General features: G+C 35.2%; 1 protein-coding gene across 8 annotated transcripts in view; it reads left to right on the forward strand.

Moving 5' to 3' along the window:
• PRP4K (pre-mRNA processing factor kinase PRP4K) overlaps positions 1-20,567 on the forward strand; it is a 34,579-nt gene that overhangs the window by 12,236 nt on the left and 1,776 nt on the right. For 5 of the 8 annotated variants that reach the window (XR_001391373.2, XR_001391378.2, XR_001391380.2 and 2 more), the window contains exons 3-14: positions 603-779; positions 4,127-4,282; positions 5,693-5,774; positions 7,180-7,390; positions 10,409-10,482; positions 11,735-11,825; positions 12,508-12,655; positions 13,794-13,931; positions 14,579-14,732; positions 17,453-17,567; positions 18,152-18,303; positions 19,658-19,744. Coding sequence is in view for 3 of the 8 variants with exons in the window: in XM_004432155.3 (XP_004432212.1) it covers positions 603-779; positions 4,127-4,282; positions 5,693-5,774; positions 7,180-7,390; positions 10,409-10,482; positions 11,735-11,825; positions 12,508-12,655; positions 13,794-13,931; positions 14,579-14,732; positions 17,453-17,567; positions 18,152-18,303; positions 19,658-19,744 (1,585 nt within the window). In the remaining 5 variants the exon portion in view is untranslated. The other 3 variants (XR_015553935.1, XM_014788773.2, XM_014788771.2) reach the window with 3 other exon arrangements.

Raw genomic sequence — 20,567 nt, forward strand, 5'->3', positions numbered from 1 at the left:
GGCTACTAAGTGACTGACCGGCAGGTAGCCTGTACAGCACTGATAGCTGGACAAAGGGATGATTCACGTCCCAAGTGGGATGGCTCGAGATTTTATCATGTTACTCAGAACCGTGTGCAATTTAAAACTTATGAATTGTTTATTTCTGGAATTTTCCATTTAATATTTTCAGACCATGGTTGAATGCAGGTGACTGAAACCGAGGAAAGCAAAACCACGGATAAGGGGGAACTACTGTACATGTAAAGTTCTTAGCATATGGAAGTATTTAAGGAGGTTCCCTGTCATTATAACCAGTCAAGTTCCACCAGATTCTGTGTTGTTTATCCGAAATTAGAATCAGTGGCTTTACCGATATGAGTAACCTTTAATAATTCTTCAAATGTGAGACCAGAGGAAATAGACCTCTTATTGTGTGCCTACTTGTAACACCAAAATGTCATTGTGATCATCTGAATTTAAGTTTTGCTACGAAATGTTAATTTGTGTTTACTATCTTTAGGTTAGCATGCCCTTTCTTAAGATGTTCTTTACGTGTTGAAGAAATTCATTTATTTTAATTTGATTTAATTTTCTATTAACTTGTATTTGGTCCCCTTAAGAACACGACCTCGAGATGATATCCTCAGTAGACGTGAAAGATCAAAAGATGCCAGCCCGATCAATAGGTGGTCTCCAACCCGAAGAAGAACAAGTAGATCTCCCATTAGAAGGAGGTCACGTTCCCCAATCAGACGCAGCAGGTCTCCCAGAAGAAGAAGCAGGTCTCCTCGGAGAAGGTAAAGATATGTTATGGATGTTATCCTTTTGATTCATTAAACTCTGAATGTTTTTGAAGCCATTAGCTCAGTTGATAAGTTTTCTTAAATACCGTTTTTCTCTGTGAAAAATGGTAGCTGCGATCCTATATAGTTTCCTCTTACCAATGTGTGACATTTCCTAAATCCTGGTTTTTCTTTAATATAGTTTTCCCTCAAATTTAAATAAATCAGTGTTCATTTAAAACTCAGTCTTTTAAAAGTAGGACTTTTTTCTGTTTTTTAAGAGAGAAATACTAAATGAGCTATGCTTAGGATTTTTTTTTTAACTAGCAAGATAAGATCATAGGGTAATAAATAAGTAGCCCAGTTTCCTGTTGTTTTATAATTGCAGTTCTGTATTTATTTTTCTATTAACTTGTGTTTGGTCCTGTTAAGAACACTACCTGTAGATGATCACCTCAGTAGAGGTGAGAGACTCTTTGGACAAAGACCTATTTAATTTATGGTAGTAGAAACCATTTTATGTAAAGCAGATGTAGTCAGTTGGTTAATCAAAAAGGTTGGTTTTTAAAGCAGGGAATCATTTAAAAAATACACACATACATTAAGTATTTCAACCTAAAACATAAATGGACGTTCATTTGCCAATCTTTTAACATTTTTAATTGAACAAATACATGAATATACTTTAAAAAACAGCACACCGAAGACCTGTATTGCAACCAGTGGATATATCTTTACATATCTGTGAGTATTTTTGTATACTAGATGCATAGAAGTAGAAATGCTTTGTCTGAGAATGCACGTTTAAATTTCTTAAAGTTACTGCCATATTGTCTTTTGATTTTCTACTTTTGACAATTAGTTTCTTTAATACCACCCCTCACACGTTTCTCTTCTGCCTCATTTCATCACATTTCTGTATGCTTCCAGATAAAAAATAGTAATTATTAAGATCATATGCATATTGTTCTTGCTGAGCAAATAGTCACGAGAAAGGGGAAGAGAGGACCTTCTAATGCTCCTAGCCTTCTCGCTCCAGGCTGACTGATAGGCCTGCCTATACAGTTATCATTATAGGATTTGTTCTCCCTTTTCCATCCTCTTGGTATTCCCTTGTTTCTCTCTCATATTGTGATTCCATTTCCTGTATCTACTGTCTTTTTGTGTTTTACCTCCTTGATTTGGTGTAATGCATCTCCAATAGCTTCCTGAGGAAAGTACATGGAAAGGACATTTTTTGGAACCCATGTCTCACAGATGCCTTTTATTCTCATTGCTGATTTGTCAAGGAATACAATTCTAGGTTGAAATCATTCTTCCTTAAGAATTTTGAAATCGTTGTTCCACTGATTTCTAGTTTCCAGTATTGCTATTGAAAAGTCCTGTTCTGATGCCTGGGCATTTTTTATAGGACTTAATTTTTTTCTCTGTCCCTTTCTTTTTATAATAAATGTCCTGTGTTCTGCAGTTTTACTGTAATGTGCCTTGGTGTGTGGTTCTTGCTTTCTGTTTATCTTGCTGTACACTTAGGGCGATTATGGCTGCCTATTCTGGGAAATTTTCTGTCTCGCTTTTTGTTTGTTTTGGTTTGCTTTCTTTTTTCCAATTGGACCTTCTATATTGTTCCACTGTTTTTTGTTTTACTCATCTTTTATGTTTGTACTTTTGTTCTGCTTTCAGTCTAGAAGATTTTTTCATTCTACCTTCTTACCCTTCTATTGATTTTTTCCTCTTTTTTCCTGTGCTCATAGTATATTTTTTATTTCCAAGACCTTGTTGGCTGTTTACTTTTTTTTTTATAACATTTTATTGTTGTTTTATGGAAATGGTATCTCTTAAGTCAAAAGTGATAATGAGTTTATTTTGTGGAGTTTTTATTGTTTATAATTTTCTTCTTTTACCTGTACTTTGTTTCTTTCCAGATTACCTTTGCTGCTTGTTTACTTTTTCATTTGAAGCCTTTCTTCAAACAGCTGGATTCTTCTTTGCTGCCTCCACTGATTTAGGAGTTAGGCCCTGAGAAAGCTGAATGGAAAGCTTTCTTCCATTCTGACAATGGAGAACTTGTGGACTAGTGGGTATCACTCCAGGGTGATGAGGTAGAGGATTTAGCATATCATTGACTATAGATCTTTTGTTTTGGGCTAGTGAGTTTTCCAGAATCCTCTTATCTCCTGCTATAGAGTATAGACTTGGCTGCCTGGACAAGGAGAGACTTCCCCTTAATTCTTCTGTTTTCAGGACAGTGCCTCCCTGGTACCTTGGGCCAGTTTACAACAGCCATGACCTCCCTATAAAGTGAGTCTTCAGTCTGCTGCCTGAATATGAAGAGGAGTGGTTGGCATTTTCCAGAGTCGGGAAGGGGAATATACAAAGTCAAGCTGTTCCTAAAGGCTTTCAGCCATTCTTTTTAGCTTTTACCTCAACACTCCATCCTTCAGAGATGTGGTGTCTCCAATTCTTGAGGCTTTCTGGGGTTTCAGGCATGCACTGACTTTTTTCTTGTTTACCCTGTCTCTTCCTATTGGACTGATATTTAGATTGATCTGTTTTAACTACTCTTCTGTCCAATTTGCACATTTTAAGATTTTGTTGGCATCTCTGTTGTTATATCTCTTTGCATTCTCTTTGCCTGAGGATTTTCTTTTTAATTGTTTGTTTTACTATCATTTTAATAAGATTTCAGAAGAAATCTGGATAAACATGGTGGTCTGATGTGACATTACAGGGAGTTTGCCAATCCTTTGTAGACTCACAGCCTTTTCTATTTGGAGTTCCACAACATCATTTCTAACATACACTTCACCCTTAATGCCTGAACTATAATATTAGTTTCTGTTTGTTTAAGTTTTAGGCATTTATAAAAATATCTGAGAACCACATTAATTAAAGTTAGAATTTTTGTCACATTTGTTTTTCCCATACCTTATCAGCAGCGGTTTTTTTAAAAATCAGATTTATTGAAACATATCATTTACATAACATAAAATTCACCCTTTTTGGTGTGAAGTTATGAGTTTTAACAAACACGTACAGTCACATAATCACCACAATCAAGATCTAGAACATCCATCGCCCCCAAAGTTCCTCTCTGCCCCTTTGCAATCAGTAAGAACAGTAGCTATGTTTTAGTTATCTTCAGTTGATTATCCCAGTCTTTCTGATACTGTTATTTAAGTTGAAATTTTAATTGACCCTTTTTCTTAAGACTTTATTTTTAAAACAGTTTTAGGTTCACAGCAAAATTGAGCTTTTGAAAAGTACAGAGGGTTCCCGTATATCCCTGCTGCCAACACACCCACAGCCTCCCTGACTTTAATTGACTTTTAAATATATATATATCTTTTTTCTCCTCAAATTAGGGACAGAGGTCGGAGGAGCAGATCACGCTTGAGAAGGCGGTCTCGATCACGGGGTGGTCGTAGACGTAGGAGCAGAAGCAAAGTAAAGGAAGATAAATTTAAAGGAAGTCTTTCTGAAGGAATGAAAATTGAGCAAGAATCTTCATCTGATGATAAGTAAGAAGGGAACTTTCCTGTCATTTTCTTTTTCCAATTTAGAGAAACACTGTTTGACTTGGAAATCTTTAATTTCCACCTGAATATCATAAGCAAATCCGTTGGTTTGGTCCTGAAATTAAAAGTTAATCTTTTGTGCATATTTCCATAGGTCATATGGCAGAGGTCATGGTTTTCTGAGATGAGAGGTTTCCGTTTTGGCTGGAGTGAATATCAGGCCATCACTTAATCATGAGCCCTCCCTTTATTTTTATGAGAAATGACAGATATATTAGATGGTCCTGCCAATTGTACTTACCGGTTTTGGGGGGGGGGGAATTTTTGTGCTAAGTTTAAACTTTTCAGTTTATGTAAAATGATACATATTTTGTAGTTGAGTCTATCTGGTTGCAGGTATGCTTGTTATAATGTGGAAAATGCAGAAGCATTTCAGTGTCTAGGAAAATAGAATTTTTTTAATGCAAACTTAGTTGTCTAAATGGAACATCTCATAAATAAGACTAATTAGAGCAGTGGTTCTCAGCTGGGAGTGGTTTGCCTCCCCAGGGACATTTTGGCAATGTCTAAAGACATTTTTGGTTGTCATGTAGTGGCCTGAGGACAGGGATACTGTTCAACATCCTGCAGTGCACAGGACAGGACACCCCCCCCCCCCCCCCCCAACAATGAAGAACTATCAAAGTGTCAACAGTGCTAAGGTTAAGAAACCCTGATTTGAGCTAGGTGATAAGAAGGTTGGTTGGGGAAAGGATGTTATACGTAGATCGTAATACCTTCCGAGTGCAGTTTGCTCACTGTTTTGCAGTGAACATTCAGATCACAGAAAAGGCGGCACTGGGAGGGATCATAAAGATTGGGGGAGTTCTTTCATGGGCAGTTGGGACCAGTCAGGGGCTGTGTTTGCCGTTAGAGCCACATTCTCCTTCAGATTATATGCAAACATTTACATGTGCATTTTTGGTAGTGCAGGGATCTACTGCTTTCTGAGAGTTCTGTGACTCAGAAAAGGTACCAATTACTGATCTGTCCTAGCCCTCTTGTTTTATAGGTGTGAAAACTGAGGCTAGAGAGGTGAAATGACTTGACTAATACTAAGGTCATGGTAGAGCCAGTGGTGAGTTTTTTAGAACTTAAGGAGCATTCTTTTGTTCCCAGTTTTGGTACCGTGAAACAGGAGAGGAGAAAAATCAGACACAGAAGGTTAAATTACTTGCCAGGATTCCAAACCAGGCAACTGAGACAGTTTAGAAATAAGGATAAAGAGAATAAGATGGCTTAAGACTTTCGCTTGAACTTAATAACAACCTACGTTTTCCAGCTTTTATTTTTGAAATATATAAAGGTATGGTTTTGAAATTTCTAAGGATGTTTGGAATTAATTATATGAATATATGTGTAATATTTTTTAAGCCTTGAAGACTTTGATGTAGAGGAAGAAGATGAAGAAGCCCTAATAGAACAGAGAAGAATACAAAGGCAGGCAATTGTTCAGGTGTGTGATTTTAGTAAAATTTTTTCTACTTTTAGTAGAATAAAGGTTTTTTTTTTTTTACTTTAACAAAGAAGTGACAGAAGTAGCAATTGAGTAAGTCTTGGAAAAAGAGTATATATAAAATCATCTTTGAGAGATTTGAAAACAAGCAAGTTTCTTAATAAAATTGAAATGGTTGCCCTGTTTTATTGTACGTGGGATTCTGATATAAACCTCTTCTGTAAGACATAAAATCTGAAGTTTACTTTCTTTTATTTTTTAAGTTAATGAACAAGAAAACCCTCATAAATGAGTATGGAATAAATTTCATTTCACAAAACATTATGCTTGTTACTATGTGAAAAAAACAAACTATTTTTAATATCTAATAAAATGGCAGATTTTCTAATACAAATGTGATTGTTTAAATGGAACATCTCAAAAATAATTTTAAGACTAATTTAGAGCTAGATGATTAAGAAAATTGGGTGGGGAAATGGTGTTATACATAGGTCTTGATAGAGTCATTTAATGATAAAGTTAGCTGCCTTGGAAGATTGTCAGTTCTTCCTTGGCCATCCTGAGGTAAAGCCACGGCCACCAGATCCTTTGTGGGTGGCAGTTCCTGAAAAGTCCTTCTCTCACCGTCGCTAGGAGAGTTATCTCCTAATGATGAAAAAGTGAGTGAGAGAGTTGAGAGAAAGAACTCTGGAAGACGTGAAAAATGTTTGGATACAAGGAGGAGGACCACAGGCTAGAGAAAGAACAGTTGGGGCAGCTCACCTAAACATACATAGCAAATCATAAATCAGGGAATGGTATGTCAGAGCAAAGGAAAGACCTTGAATCACCAGAGCATGGAGGGCAAAATTGGAATTTCAGAGAAAACTTACTTTTCTGGGGCACTGATAAAATTGTTATTAAACTGGTTTCCCTAAAGACTTGGTTGAATCTTTCTTTGTTCTTGCCCAGGTCCACAATCCCTTATCTCCAACCCTTGGGGCCAGATGTGCTTCAGAACTCAGAAATATTTGAATTTTAGAAAGGTAATATGGTGCATCTATGTATATTACTTAGCCCCATCAGTGAGGTCTAGAACAGCACCCCATCATCAAACATATTAGTAATTCTACAGTGGGGCATGTTATGTTCACATTGGGGGCGATAAATAAGGCTATAAGTAGCGTCACATCTGTTCACATCAGGGTTGCCACCTAATAAATGTGCACCAAACAGAAAATCTTTTTCAGAGATTTGTGGATTTTAGAATTATATGTAAGGGATTGTGGATCAGATTCAATCAAGGCATCGATATCTTTTTAAAATTTTTATCATTTGCCACTTAACTTTTAAGCAGTACCTTTTAGCAAATATATTCAGATGGCATCAGATTTTATGAAAATAATCTATTGTATTGTTACTACAGAAATATAAATATCTTGCTGAAGATAGCAATATGTCTGTACCGTCTGAACCAAGCAGCCCCCAGAGCAGTACTCGTACACGGTCACCTTCTCCAGACGACATTCTGGAAAGGGTAGCTGCTGATGTTAAAGAGTATGAACGGGAAAATGTTGATACATTTGAGGCCTCAGTAAAAGCCAAGCATAATCTAATGACAGTTGAACAGAATAATGGTGAGTAAGTTAGGGTTTTTTTTGACTGTGCTTTTCTCTGAATTTTTAGCTCTGTGATTTCATAATGAGAGAGATTATTTTGGGATGAGGAAAAGAGAAAGGGATTAGGAATGTTGCTCCTGCTAAATGTTAAAATGTTCTGTGAATGTTCTCTGTAAATGTTTATTAGTTCACAAAACCTGAACAGTATGTGAATTCCCACATATTTATTACCTTTTGTTTTGCTTACTGTAGAGTATTTTAAAGCAAATTCCAGCCATGATTTCATTTCATCTGTAAATACTTCAGTTTGTATCTCTGCTAGATAAGGGCTTTTAATAAAACATCGCTTATTCTTAATAAAATCGATAATTAAAAAAAAATCTATAGTCTGATTACAGTTAGTTTGAATCAAAATCCAAATAAAATGCACCTATTTTATGTGGAGTTTATATCTCTTAAGTCTCTCTTAGTCTTTAATAGTTTTTCTCATCCTTTTTTTCCCCCTCTTATGCCATTTTCTTGTGAAGATACCAGGGCTTTGTGTCTTATAAAATTTTCCACTCTGATTTTGTCTGGCCACATTTTTGTGTCATTTATCTTATTTATTCTATTGTCAGTATTTCTTAAGAACTAGTAGTTAGTGTCAGAGACTTGAATAGATTTAGATTTAATTTTTTTGGCAAGAATATTTCATAAGTAGTGTGTACTAACGTTACATCAGGTGGCATGTGGTACATGGTTGTCCTATTTTTATTGACATTGAGATTGTGTGTTTAGATAAGATGATCCCTATCTATCCAATGTGCAGTTTCCCTTCAGCTGTTCACCTGACAGTTTTAGCAGCTGCTGGTGATTGTTACTTAGACCCATTATTTCATGGGGGGGGGGGGGGTGTTCCAAAGTGGTGATTTTTATTATTTCTGTCATTCCTTTTGAATTATTAGCTTTAATTCTGTAAAAGAAGAGATTTCCATTCCTTGATTACCCTGAAATATAGTTTGTACAAGAAGGGTAGGATAAATGCTTGATTATTTTGCTTTATTGACCAATTTTTAGCATAGAATAGAATTGGTGTCCTAGCAGCCTCCAGAGATGACCAATGAGATTTTGGTTCTTTTTGTTGGGTTTTCATTATTTGGTACATTGTGTACTTGTCTTTCAATCTGTTGCTGTCATTTTTCTTTTTGAAGCTCAGATTGTTCTCTCTTCAACCGAGGTGGGGAGGAGGGAGCCCTTTTAAGTCTGTTTCTAAAATCTTTGTGACTCAAACCCTTCAGTATTAAATAGTATAGCTTTCTTACTTTCTAGGACAGGGGTCAGTACACTTCTTGTAAAAGATCAGATCATAAATATTTTAGGCTTTTGTAATTAGACGACTTTTCTCTGTTCCAACTACTGAGCTTTGCTGTTGTTATGCCATACAGAAACAACAGAGGGGCCAGATTTGGCCCAGTCTGTAGCTGTTCTAACACAGTGAGATATCACAGGCTCACCTTGTACATATCTTGCCCCAGAATAGAATCAGCTCTTGCTCCAAGGAATCCTGGTTCCATTTAATAGGAAATACTATTTAGAGATCACAGGGCGCTTAGGGGTGCCCGTTATTTTTAGGCCTTTTCAGTGGACAAAGCTAGGAAATACATATATTTTTAGAAAGGAGGAGTTCATACTGATATTGCCAATCCCATTTGAAACTATAAGATTTTTATTAACTGCTTTGATTTATAATTTCTCTCTCTTTTACAGTGAAAAACTTGGTTCCTAATAACACAATTACTCAGGTTATTATTTTGAAATTTTTATATACATAGTTATCAGTATGGTCATCAATATTACATATGCTGAATGCAGTTTGAAGATTTAATGGTTCTTTTTGTCCTTAGGATACATCCCAAGGTGTATAGTCACAAATGTGTTTTAAAAGTCATTTGAAATAATTCTCCTCTGTATGGTTATACCACCAATTTGATAGATTTAGATTTATTTCCATTTGCTTTTGATTTTTAGGAATTTTCTGAATTTTTTAAATTATTAAAACATCTTTCGTATGTGTATGTATTTGTATTCTATTTACGCCTGCACACAAAAAAGCATACTATACACTCATCTATATGAGAAGATCTCCTTCATACCTTTTGCAGCTGCATACTATTCCAGTGTAATGAATGTGCCATAGTTGATTCAGTTTGTCTTCTAACGGTAGATATTTGGATGGTGTCCAGTTGCTGGCTATTCATTGGAGCGTTAATTATAATAACGTTGTGCATTAAGTCATTTTTTTATGCTTGCTACTGTGTCTTTGGGATAGTTTCCTAGAAATGGGATTGCTGGATCAGAAGAGTGAATAAATATGTAATTTTGCTATGTATTTGCAAATTCCTCTCTATAACGGTTGTACACTTTTGCCATCCCACAAGCAATGCCTGAGTGTTAACAGAATGTTGTCATACTTTCACAGTCTCATATGAGAGAAATGGTATCTTGTAATTTTAATTTGCATTTCCCTTACTGTAAGTGAGATTGGGTATATGTTCATATGCTTAAAGCTGATGCCTTCTTTTTTTCTAGTAACTCCTTTTATATATATGTATATATGTATTCCAACCGCCCCCCTCAGTTTTCTAGGAGTTCTTGGCCTTTTTAGGGGAGAACTATATATAGCTCTTTATCTATCTATAGTGGGAATATTAACCTTTTGAGATTTAAGTTGCAATATAGAAATACAATTTTTTGAAGAGGAGCTTTCATTTTAATACATAATCATTATTTAGCTGTTAGCATATTAATTTAACTAACGTTGGTGAAAGTACTGCTTTTAGGTCTTTCAACTTTGTGAAATGCAGCCTTTTTGTGAAAAGTGGATAGCTTGATATACCTTAAGTATTATAAAGTGATTTTAAGTTGAGTGTTAATGAAAAACTGATGTGTGAAAAGGAAAAAAGGTTTAAATTGTTATTAGTGATTTTCCATTGACTTATTGTGTTTTAATGATTGTATTTCTTCATTTTTAAAATATTAATGCTAATTTCCATTAAGGTTCATCTCAGAAGAAGCTCTTGGCACCTGATATGTTTACAGAATCTGATGATATGTTTGCTGCATATTTTGATGTAAGTAATTTTAAGTTACAAAAATACACCTATTAAGTATATATAACAAATGTATTTATGTGGTTATATATATATATATAGAGAGAGAGAAAGATAAAGCAAAATAATAAATTTTAACATTTGGACAACTTGGGTGAAGGGTATCTGGAAACTGTACTAGTTGGACAACTTTTCTCTAAGTCTGAAATTAGGTCAGAATTTTAATATATGTAGTAGTTAGGTGAGAGAGGCTGATGTCAATAATTTCTAGCCCTTTATTAGAACAAGGCCTACTTTGGATTTCTATATTGTAGGTGATTGAGAACTTAAAGATTTGGAACCTAATAGAATTCATTGAAAAGTTGGAAATGTTGTAAGGAGCAGGTTAAGAAATTTTGGTCCTTTAGCCGTTTTTTCATTAAAGATTTATCAGTGCCTTTTCTTGAAAAAGTCTTAAAATACATTCAAAAGTATGAGACCATTTTCATTATAAATTTAAGAGAACATGAGAAATAAGGATACTTTGGTAAGGGGAGGTGGGGAGGATAAACATGTAACAGGGAAATTAAAAATGAAGGAAGATAAGCAGTCAATCTCCAGGACCCTGAAGACTTTGGTAATTGGCTTAAGTAATGTGTCATATACAAATATTTTGCAACAGGAATACCAAAAACAATGGGTTAAGAGAGGATGAAATGATTATTGAGCCAGTTAAAGTTTTGGCACCCATCCTCTGCCTGAATGGTACTGAAGGATCTTGTGGGTGTCATGGAAGCTCTTCAGAAGCGCCAGATATTCTTAATCCCACACAGACTCATCAGCTATTGCAGCCAGTGACATTTGGTGCATATGTGAGACTAGAGCAAGAGCTGTTACATGGACAGGACCGTAAAAGAAATGTGAAAATTGGTAGGAGAGAGAGCTGGACACTGGTAGTTAAGTTAGTGCTCATCTGTAATTTTTGTTCTCTATCAAATAGCTAAAGAAAATCAGATCTGGTTTTGAGTTTCTGTTTTCATTTATAATACCCTAGTCATATTCCTAAAAGTTTTTGAAGATACTTTATTTTTTTCCTGAACATTATTGTGATGCAGAAGACTTTGATAATAATGTTTCAGCTATATTGCATTTGCATAATGATAGTAAGAGTATTTAATTTGGCATGAAATGTTTTTATTAAGTTGTAGCTGGTTTTGCCCGTTTCTGTTTTGAAGGACGTGCTTTAAATGTCTGCCTGATTAGTGGGTAAATAGTTCACATTTCCTTCTTACAGAGTGCTCGACTTCGGGCTGCTGGCATTGGAAAAGATTTCAAAGAGAATCCCAACCTCAGGGATAACTGGACTGATGCAGAAGGCTATTATCGTAAGTTCACAATTCTTATTAATTTTAGAGTTCATTGTACCATTTTGTAGAAGTATGTTGCTTGATGCCGTCACACATTGGAGAACTCTGAAAGTCACATCACAGTGCCATCACTTAAAAAGTGTGGCACATCTAGCAAGCTGCATGAACCCGTGTTATAATCTAGTAAGCAGCCCAGAAGCATCACAAGGTGAAGTGAGGTAAAGACTTGATATGCATCTTAAATCTATTCAAAGTTATTTTCAGCTATGAGATAATACTCCAGAAGGAATGGGTACGTCACTTGTTCTTCTTGATCTGAAACCAAGAAAAACGATATACAAGGAACTTGGGATGCCAGTCATGCGGTATTTGTCATGCAAGACTACAGTTGGAAACTCCTCAGTGAGCGCATTTTTTCCGTACTCTGTTAAAATCATGAGCAGTTGATAGGACAGCAGAAACTCTTGTAATGATTGGAAGTGGGCATGTAACTTTAACCACATTACAAAAGAGTTACCAGTGGAGGCACGGCTTTGATTCTCCATGATGTCTAGGAAACCAAGCACACAGTAGAGATTTGACACATTTTTTAAGTGATTGCACTGTGTTTCCTGCTTTTTGATTTATTATGTGTATCTCATAGTTTTGTTTAGTAATCTATTATCATTAAAATTCTAATTTTTTAATTTACCTTTTTTAGGTGTGAACATAGGTGAAGTCCTAGATAAGCGGTACAATGTATATGGCTACACTGGTCAGGGTGTATTCAGTAATGTTGTACGAGCCAGAGATAATGCAAGAGCCAACCAAGAAGTGGCTGTAAAGATCATCAGAAACAATGAGCTCATGTAAGTCCAGAAAACAAAGGTGATGAAACCTTTAATAACACAAGTGTTCACAAATGAACATTTTTAAATGCTATTTTTACAAAGTGTAACAAAGTGTAACACAGTCTGTGTAAAACAAGTACTGCAGTTGTAAAATGACAAAAGGTTCTTTTTGACTGGATTTTTAATATATAGCCATGTGTTAAATGTGAAGTAATAGAACTGTAGACTGATTGTATTTAATTCATTTCAGTGCCTTTTAGTACCTACTTTGTGCACTAGTATCAACTTAGACTCTTTCCTTCTACTGCTTGTCTTATGGCCATCTTTTGCTGTGAATATCTTTAACTCAAGACTAGAGGTGAGAAATAAAAGGATCATATTGGTTAGCTGTCACTGAGCGTATGGTGGCCTGCAAAAAGTGAAAACTGATTTATCCGATAGTTCTGGGAATTATTTGTATCTTTTATCGGTCTTTGTCCTTTAATAGAGTAGTGGTAATTGCGATACCCATATGTTTTAATGCATGATCTGTACCATACAATGAGTTGATGTTAGTCAACTCACCATTAGTTTTGAAACACTAGAAAGAAGTGTAGATTTACAGTAAAGTCATAGGCCGCCCTAGGCTTAGAAAGTTTTGTTTTGTTTTGATGGTAATCCCCAACCTCTGTATTATACACGCTAACTTTAAAGTGTAGCCTATTGACAAATTATAACTGGGATTTCAGAGGATAACCTAATATTAATATTCGGTAAGACATCCGTAATTAGACTCTTAAAGGAATTGAGATTTATGTTCAGTGTGGTTCCATTTTTGTTAAAAATAATATTTTCATCAAAACGTTTTGAGATACAATGTGCAAGATTGATTTCCCTTCAAGAAAGGTGGGTTTGTTCCTTAATGTTTCTGTTTTGTTAATTGATTATTTTGGAAATAACTCTATGAAAACAGTATTTGGCTAAGTATAAAGTATTGTGTGAATGATAGAGACTTGTCACATTCCTCAACAGATTTATCAGTAGTACTTAAAAAACAACAAACTACCTAACATATCACTTGCGATGCATCAGACTTGGACTTAGCAAATATGTATCCTTTAGTTTTCCTGAATTGTGAATGTATTCAATTTTGACCTAATTTTCTTTTTCATTTCAGGCAAAAAACTGGTTTAAAAGAACTAGAATTCTTGAAAAAACTTAATGATGCTGATCCTGATGACAAATTTCATTGTTTGCGACTCTTCAGACATTTTTATCATAAACAGCATCTCTGTCTTGTATTTGAGCCTCTAAGGTACAATGTCAAAACCTGTACATTAAAGTGAAAATTTAGCTTCTTCATCTCTACCAACCTCTTGTTAGATAAACACCATGACAAATTTTATGGGTATTTGATTTGTTTTTCCAGTTAGTTAGCTCCGGTTTTTGTTTTTTAACTTTTGTTTAAGAGCTATCTTCTTGACAGTCATTTCTGTATAAACATTAATTACTACGTACCAGTCACTAATCTCGTGTAGCATTCAGCTCAACAGAGAGATTCTCTGAAAATTAAACACGTCAAGGAAGGATTAAGCCATAATGAAAAGAAATGGAAGTAGTGGAGTAGAAATACGATTTTGATCTTCAAAAGTATGGCTTCATTGTTGTGCTTTCAAATGTAAACCTATTCTAAAATCAATAGGAATTTTTACCATTGCATATCTTTCCATCTATTTATTTTGAAAATTGAGTTTGATTGGACAGTTGTTATGTACAAACAGTTTCCTATGCTCTCGTTTTAGTGTAGAATAATTTATCAAAGGTTTAGGAAGTGGTTCTTGAGCAGAATATTGTAATTCATGTTTTGGATTTGATTTTAGTTTATGCTTGAGAATGTTTTTGCCTTTTTTATTCCCATTTTGCATTTTAACCTGTAATTTTATTTTTTTTCTCTCCTAAAAGTATGAATTTACGAGAGGTGTTAAAAAAATATGGTAAAGATGTTGGTCTTCATATTAAAGCTGTAAGATCCTATAGTCAGCAGTTGTTCTTGGCATTGAAACTCCTTAAGAGATGCAATATCCTACATGCAGATATCAAGCCAGACAATATCCTGGTAAGTCAAACAATCAGGCTGCCTTGTACATCTCTATATCTTCTTACCAGTAATGTGATTACCGCTTACTCTTCTAGAAATGACATTTTAGAAGAATAATGAGTATATTAATCACCCGTAACAAGTGGCTTTAGCAGTTTTTACTTTTTTGGAAATTGGGCCTTGAAATTTTATAGTAAAGTATAAAGGAAGAGGAACTAGGCTGCTGTCCCAATTTTTTCCTTTTGATTGATGGATTTAGAGTACACACAAATCCCAAGAGTGCTTTAATGTAGTAATGATGGGCTTCCTCTGGTATCTAAAAAAAAAGGTGCTGCACGTGTTGCTGTTTTGAAGTAAGGAGTGTTGACACATCTTTGTTCTCTAACTTGATAGACTGACGGAGTTAGAGACATTTAAGGGAATCATCTTCTCTTAAGCAGATGTATGGAGTTGAGTTTAAAGGTGCCCAGGAATAATTCTTTTTTCCTTTATTCTTTATTGCTTTAAAAGCTGTGGCTTCTTGGGGCCCAAACACAGTAAATCTCAGTTGTGGTTTGGTGTTGTATTGAAAGACATCCCTTTCACAGTCTTGACCTCTTCTAACTAATGACTTCTGGTGCCGTAATATGCAGATTTCACAGTGCTCATGTTTTTGAAATTTAGAAATATGTACTGTCATAGTGGAGTGATTAATGCATACACACACCATGTCCCTCCCTAACCGCATTTCTTCACCCTGTTCTGTGGTGTTCAGAGCTGGGAGCATGTTCACAGCTTGGGGGATTCCTAGCTCATCTGCCAGTTACGTGTTCCACACTTTAAAAAGATTTTGATCTCACTAAAGTTTGTTAAGGACTCCTTATCAATAACTTAGCTCAGTTCAGATTTCTGCTTTTTTAGTATCTTAAAATACTTCCTTACAGACTACCACATTAATAATGAGGGATTTCATTTTGATATGTTTGCTCTGAGTTGATAATGTATTGCATATCTAATATAACTTGGGGTTAGAGGAGCTGAGTAATTACAGTGAAATGGTAGGCACATTATGATTGAATTGTCGACTTCCCTAGTCAGCTTCATATTTGATTTTTACCTCAGTTTTTTTCTTTCTCTTTTTTATTGTGAAATATACCATCCATATCAAAGAATGTATAAAATATGTACACTTTAAAGGTAATTATATAGTGAACATCTGTGTAACCACTGTGGTGAAGGTTAAAGAGTGAGACATTTGCTAGTATCTTAGAAGCTCTTGTTTTTAAAACTTCATTTTTCTTTGCATTAATGCTAAACTAGTTTAGTATAGGTTTTCACATGGATTTCAAAACTGAATGTTTTTCTTTCTTCCTGAGGAAGGAAAAAATAGACCTCAGAGACCACATGGAGCTGTTTGTTAATGAAAATCCAAAGCTTTTAGCCCACGATTTCAGCCATCATTTGGTAGAAGTACCACATTCCTCATGGGGGGAGTAGAAGTTGTGTAGCCAAACTAAGGTACACCTGAGTGTGGATACCCTGCTATTATTTAAGGCATTTTAGCCAGCTCAAGAATTCCATTGATAGATTCTAATTTTAAAATGGTCCTCGGGTTTTCTCTGGGTATTGAAACTGCATTCTTAAGTAGCTGAATGCAGTTTATACTTTTAAAAGCTTTTCAAGTACTTTTCCATTTGCAGATACCTATTTTCCTAATCCCCAGATGAAGAGAATGGTTATTGATGTGGCAATTAAAAATAAGCATTTCTATTATTAGCTGAATTCTGTGGATATCATCTGTAATGGACCAATCTGTAGCACTGACCAAACTTTATGATATCCCAGTAGAGAGTGCCTAGGACTATTTATTTGAAGTGTTATGTTTCTTTGGGGAGGGAACGTAGGCCAAGTTCAAGTCCCAACTCGGAATTTGTGTGTGTCTCTTTTGAAGGGGGGAAGGGACTCTGGAATATGAATTATCTTCACTTGTTAATCCTGAACATGCTTCTGACTCATGAGTGGCAGCAGTCATGGGAGCAACTCCAGCCTTTCTCAGCAGATGTCACTGTTACTGTGTATGTTGAAGTATTTACAAAGGAAAAAAGAAACAAATGACTAATATAGAGTTCATGTTTATCAGTTTTGCCAAATATATTTAACATATTCTTGACTAATACTTTCTTTATATTTAAGGGATTTAATATTTTTAGACTTGAGGTGATTGCTAAATTTGGGATGGTCTAGCAGCTTCGGAGGAAGAACGTTTTTATTCTGTTTTTGTCCAAATTTAATCTAGATCATCCTTCTGCTTTCATTGCTGTCATAATTTTCTGGCAACTGAAAGTTAATCTAAGTCTGATCCCTTATTAATGAACGCCTTCATGTTCCTTTAAGTAGTAACTTGACTTTATTCAGGTATTCTGGGGATTTTTAGAAGACACTTTGCTTCAATGAGATTTTTCTGTTACTATTTCACCCTTTTCTAAATAGTGTTGGTTAAAATTAAATTTACTTGATGTTATCCCATATTTCCTCACTGAAAAAAGTTCTTTTACTAATTATAATCAAATATTTGATAGCTCAGAATTTTTCATAATTAGGTCGTTGAGTTATAAAATAATTAGAAAAGGAATTTTAAAATGAGTAACTTTGTTCTCAGTATTGGAAATAGCTTCTCAGAGCTGATTATTTTTTATCTGATTATTTGTCTATTATTATTCCTGGCATGAATTAAACTTCCTTGATAAAATGTTTTGCAGGTAAATGAATCAAAAACTATTTTAAAGCTCTGCGATTTTGGGTCGGCTTCACATGTGGCAGATAATGACATAACGCCTTATCTTGTCAGTAGATTTTATCGTGCTCCTGAAATCAGTAAGTTTCTTCAAATATTTGACCTGGGCCATCATATGCAGTGGAAGCAGCGTGTTTAATGTCTAAGTACTGTTTTCCGTCGCACTTCAGCAGCTGCACGAGTCATTCATGAGGAAGGGAACCGTAGCAAGTTCATCCTCCTCAGGTGGAATGATGGTAGTTGTGACAGGAGTCTTGATCATGTCTGGCAAGAGTAGCAAAACAGTTGTGGAAAATCCTCGACTTTAGAAGACTGCTCTTGATTACTCAAGGTCTGCTTATCAAATTTATGGATCGTATGGGACCTTTGTGTTTTCTCTTCCAGTTGCCTTGGTTGAGACTGATTAGCATCTCCACCAAAGGTGAAATGAAAAAAGAGAAGTTTTCTTCTGCCCTTTCAATTCCTCCCCACTCCCCCATTTTTTAAGGTTTTTGAGTTTAAGAATCCCTGTTAAGAATTAATGGGTAAAATACATGAAACTAATGCTGAAGTGAGATATTAAGCTTGTGGTTATATAGTCCAAGCTAAATTAATTCCCCATTAATGGAAATTAATAGTAGTTGATTGTTTTTATCATATATTAAAACTTTCATTTTGTTTTCAGTTATAGGTAAAAGCTATGACTATGGTATAGATATGTGGTCTGTAGGTTGTACCTTATATGAACTCTATACTGGAAAAATTTTATTTCCTGGCAAAACCAATAACCATATGTTGAAGCTCGCCATGGATCTCAAAGGAAAGATGCCAAATAAGGTAGGACATTAGTGTGAACTTGTTTTTTCAAGGTCTTAGCAATAGTTTCCTATAGACTGATGGATTACTGACATTTTTTCATCACTAGTGTCTGTAAAAAGAATTTCAGAGAGGCAGGTACGTGGCTACCATGATTCCTTAGCTCTTATTTCTGATGTTTAAATTAGTGGTTCTAATCAGCCAAGAGCCATCAAAAGAGAATAAGAGAACTCCATTTTCTTTTTCCCCTCTAAAGTGTGTCTTGGTGCTTTGCTTGACCTTGTTTTAGACAGGAGGGTAGGGGCCCATGGTTTAGGGTAGAATTGGAATTGAGGAAAAGAGTATTGATGAGTATACAATTGTTAAGCACCATATATATATATGACTGTTTCATATCTCTCTTCATCCCTTGTTCCATTGATTGTCCTTCAGTGATGGGCAGAGAAGCAGCAGTGTTCTCGGGAGCACACCCTTATTGGTAACAGCACCAAACATGCTTGAGAGCTGGAACGAAAAACGTTGCAGGTCAGGTTAGTTAGATGTGAGGAAGGGCTTAGTAGTCAGAGAATGAATGGGTGACTATTAGAAGAAGAACTTGCTGGCAATCAGTTTATTAAAGATTGGAAGTTATTCAGAAAAGGAAGGTACCAAGAAAATTCACTTGAATTGACATCTTTCTAATATAAAACTCACCTTTAATGTTTCAGCTATAATATTAGTTTCTGTTTGAGTAACACGAAGCAAGAACTTGAGGCATTTATAAAAATGTCTGAGGGCCATATCTTAGATTTACAATTTCAGTTTATTTGCTGAATTTCTGAGCGAGATTCATATTTTTCTCCTTATAGGTCAGGAAGCCGTTATGTTTATTAGGTACTGTCCAAATTCTATTACGTTGGACTTGTTTAGAATAGATTACACAGAAATAGCTATGTTGGTGTTTGTTTTAATGTGGTCTGAGCTGTATCCTATTAGGCTTGTTGGAACATAATTTGTAAAATGTCATTAAGTTTCTTAACTGCCAAGAGAAAAGGCTCCACCTGTGTAATATTTTTACATCTAAGGACAAATGATTTTAAGTCTTTAATTGTCAGTTTTGAATAGTGAAAGCACAACCTAATCTAATTGGTTTGTCACTGCCTGAGAAAATATAATTTCATGTTATTAAGTAGATTTAGGTACAGCATTTCTGTTAGCTTTTCCAAAGATGTTAATAAACTCTCAAGAGCAAGGAATCTGAGATCATTTTCAAATGAGAAAACAAACCCAGAGAGACTAAATAATGTGTGTGTGACTTGTTATGTATTAAATTGTTAGAAGGCTAGACTGTTTGATAATAGTTTAAAACCCAAGTTTTGTTTTGTTTTATTGCCAGATGATTCGGAAAGGTGTATTCAAAGACCAACATTTTGATCAAAACCTCAACTTCATGTACATAGAAGTTGATAAAGTAACAGAGAGGGTAAGTCTCTTTTAAGTGTGCTACATTAAATGATTATCTTATTGTTAACGAATTGAGTACTAGGAGCTATGAATATTTCAAAACACTAAAAATTTCTTTTTGCTGTTGGCCAATTCTTGAATAAAACATACCAGGTTATGAAAAAGATGAAGAGATTTTAAAATGTTTGTTTCCAGTACAATTAGTTATAGGTCATATTTAGGCCCTCTTTGTCGCTTCTCTGGATCACTTTCTTGGTCTGGCCTCCCATCTGGCTTCTATGCCGCTGCCAGAGTGATCTTTTTGAAAACAAATCTGATCATGTTACTCTCCCTACTTAAAAACCTTTGTTGGCTCCTTGTCACCAATAAGATATTTAAATTCCTAGAATGACAAACTGATATGAACTCGGCTGTCTTCCACAGCTTCCCCTCTCCTCACTGTACTCCATAAACCCCACCATTCCACACTCAGCGTAGCTAAAGGGCCTGCTGTTTCAGACCTCTATGCCTTTGTTCACTGGCCATCCGGAGCGTTCTTTGCCTCCTATACTTCCTCATCCCCTAAAAAAGGATTATTCAACTTCAAGCTTCGGCTGAAATAGACGTTCTGTATGAGCCTTTCTAAAACCTGCAGGTTGGAATAAGGACTGCTTTATTTTTGCCGCATTGTATTATGTGTCCCTAATTTTGTCAGAGCACTTAATAACATTTCATGGTATTGGCTCATTTACGTGTCTGTCTGTTACCACTTCAGGTTAGAGATAGCACAGTTCAAACATTGTGTTTACTGTTAATTATTTTTAATTACTTAACTATGTTTTTGAATTTTCATAGAATTCCTG

The sequence above is a fragment of the Ceratotherium simum genome, chromosome 13 (genome assembly GCF_057802395.1).
Source record: "Ceratotherium simum simum isolate JZ-2026a chromosome 13, ASM5780239v1, whole genome shotgun sequence".
In the NCBI taxonomy this organism is placed as follows: domain Eukaryota; kingdom Metazoa; phylum Chordata; class Mammalia; order Perissodactyla; family Rhinocerotidae; genus Ceratotherium; species Ceratotherium simum.